Raw genomic sequence first — 1,210 nt, forward strand, 5'->3', positions numbered from 1 at the left:
ATATATATATACATACATATATATATATATACATACATATATACAGTATATATATATATACATATATATATGTGTGAAGGAAACAGAAGAGACGCCACACAAACAGCTGTTCACCGCTCGTCACGATCCTGTAAAGAGACGATCGTGCGCATGTGTGTGTGTGTGTGAGACAGGAGGGACCGACAGTGACTGAGTGAAGGGGGGTTCCGGACCGGGCGTGTCACCGGGGGGGCGGCAGCAGCAGCAGGAAGTGACGCCACACAAACTCAGCTGTTCACCGCTCGCTGCCCGGTTCTTGTGTTAAAAATGTCCGCTTAATAATAAATTTTAAAAACTGCATTCAGGAGCGATAATATAATTGTCATCGTTAATTAATTAATGCGTTAACTTAACAATTTTTTATTTTTTTACATTTAAAATTTAAAATTTAAAAATTAAAAAAAAAAAAAATAAATTTTAATATTTATTTGTTAAATTTTTTTTTTTCTTTTTTTTTTTTTTTTTAAATGTTATACAAGTTTCCTGTCATGTGAACTCTGCTGGTTATTTCTGCTCAGGTCAACACAGCTGACTCAGAGATCGTGTGTGTGTGTGCGTGCGTGCGTGCGTGCGTGCGTGCGTGCGTGTGCGTGTGACTTGACTTCCCAGGGTGCAACAGGAGCAGCTGGCCGCCATCTTCCTGCTCCTGAAGGAGAACCAGGAGGTGACGGAGGACGTGGAGGAGCAGCTGAAGCTCTACTCCCTCTGAGACCAATAATACTTAAAAATGTTTTATTTATTAACTTTATCTCATTTATTTGTATTAATATTAGTTCAGTTTTATTTAATTTACACATTAAAGTTGTATTTAATCAATAAAGTCTTATTTTAATATTATAAACATTATGATGAACCTAAAGCTGTAAAAGAGTTTCATGTTTTAAAGTTATGATCATCTTTTTTTAAGAATAAAGTCAAATTTAGATTTGTATTTTATTATATTAATATTTGTCCTCAAATCAACATTTTATTAGTAAGAATGTTATTCTCTTAATGTTTACTCTAAAAGTGATGATGTTAAAAATTAAAATTGTCTTTTTTGTTTGAAAGGTATGGTAGCCCAATCATGCAGCAAAAATGAATTAAAAAAGATTTTTTATTTTCGGGATTTTTTTTTCTGGCGGAATAGAGATGATAGAGATGACAGAGATGATAGAGATGATAGAGATGA

At 33.8% G+C, this 1,210-nt stretch overlaps 1 protein-coding gene across 1 annotated transcript in view; it reads left to right on the forward strand.

The window, feature by feature from the left end:
• Positions 1-809, forward strand: part of LOC116377282 (protein TsetseEP-like) — a gene marked incomplete at its 5' end in the record, with an annotated part of 7,798 nt that extends 6,989 nt beyond the window's left edge. The window contains one exon of the mRNA XM_031838881.1: positions 649-809. Within this exon, the coding sequence (XP_031694741.1) occupies positions 649-748 (100 nt within the window). The remainder of the gene's footprint in view (positions 1-648) is intronic.
• Between the last annotated feature and the right edge of the window lie 401 nt (positions 810-1,210).

Source organism: Anarrhichthys ocellatus, unplaced genomic scaffold, assembly GCF_004355925.1.
Source record: "Anarrhichthys ocellatus isolate YVR2014 unplaced genomic scaffold, GSC_Weel_1.0 scaffold1093, whole genome shotgun sequence".
In the NCBI taxonomy this organism is placed as follows: Eukaryota; Metazoa; Chordata; class Actinopteri; order Perciformes; family Anarhichadidae; genus Anarrhichthys; species Anarrhichthys ocellatus.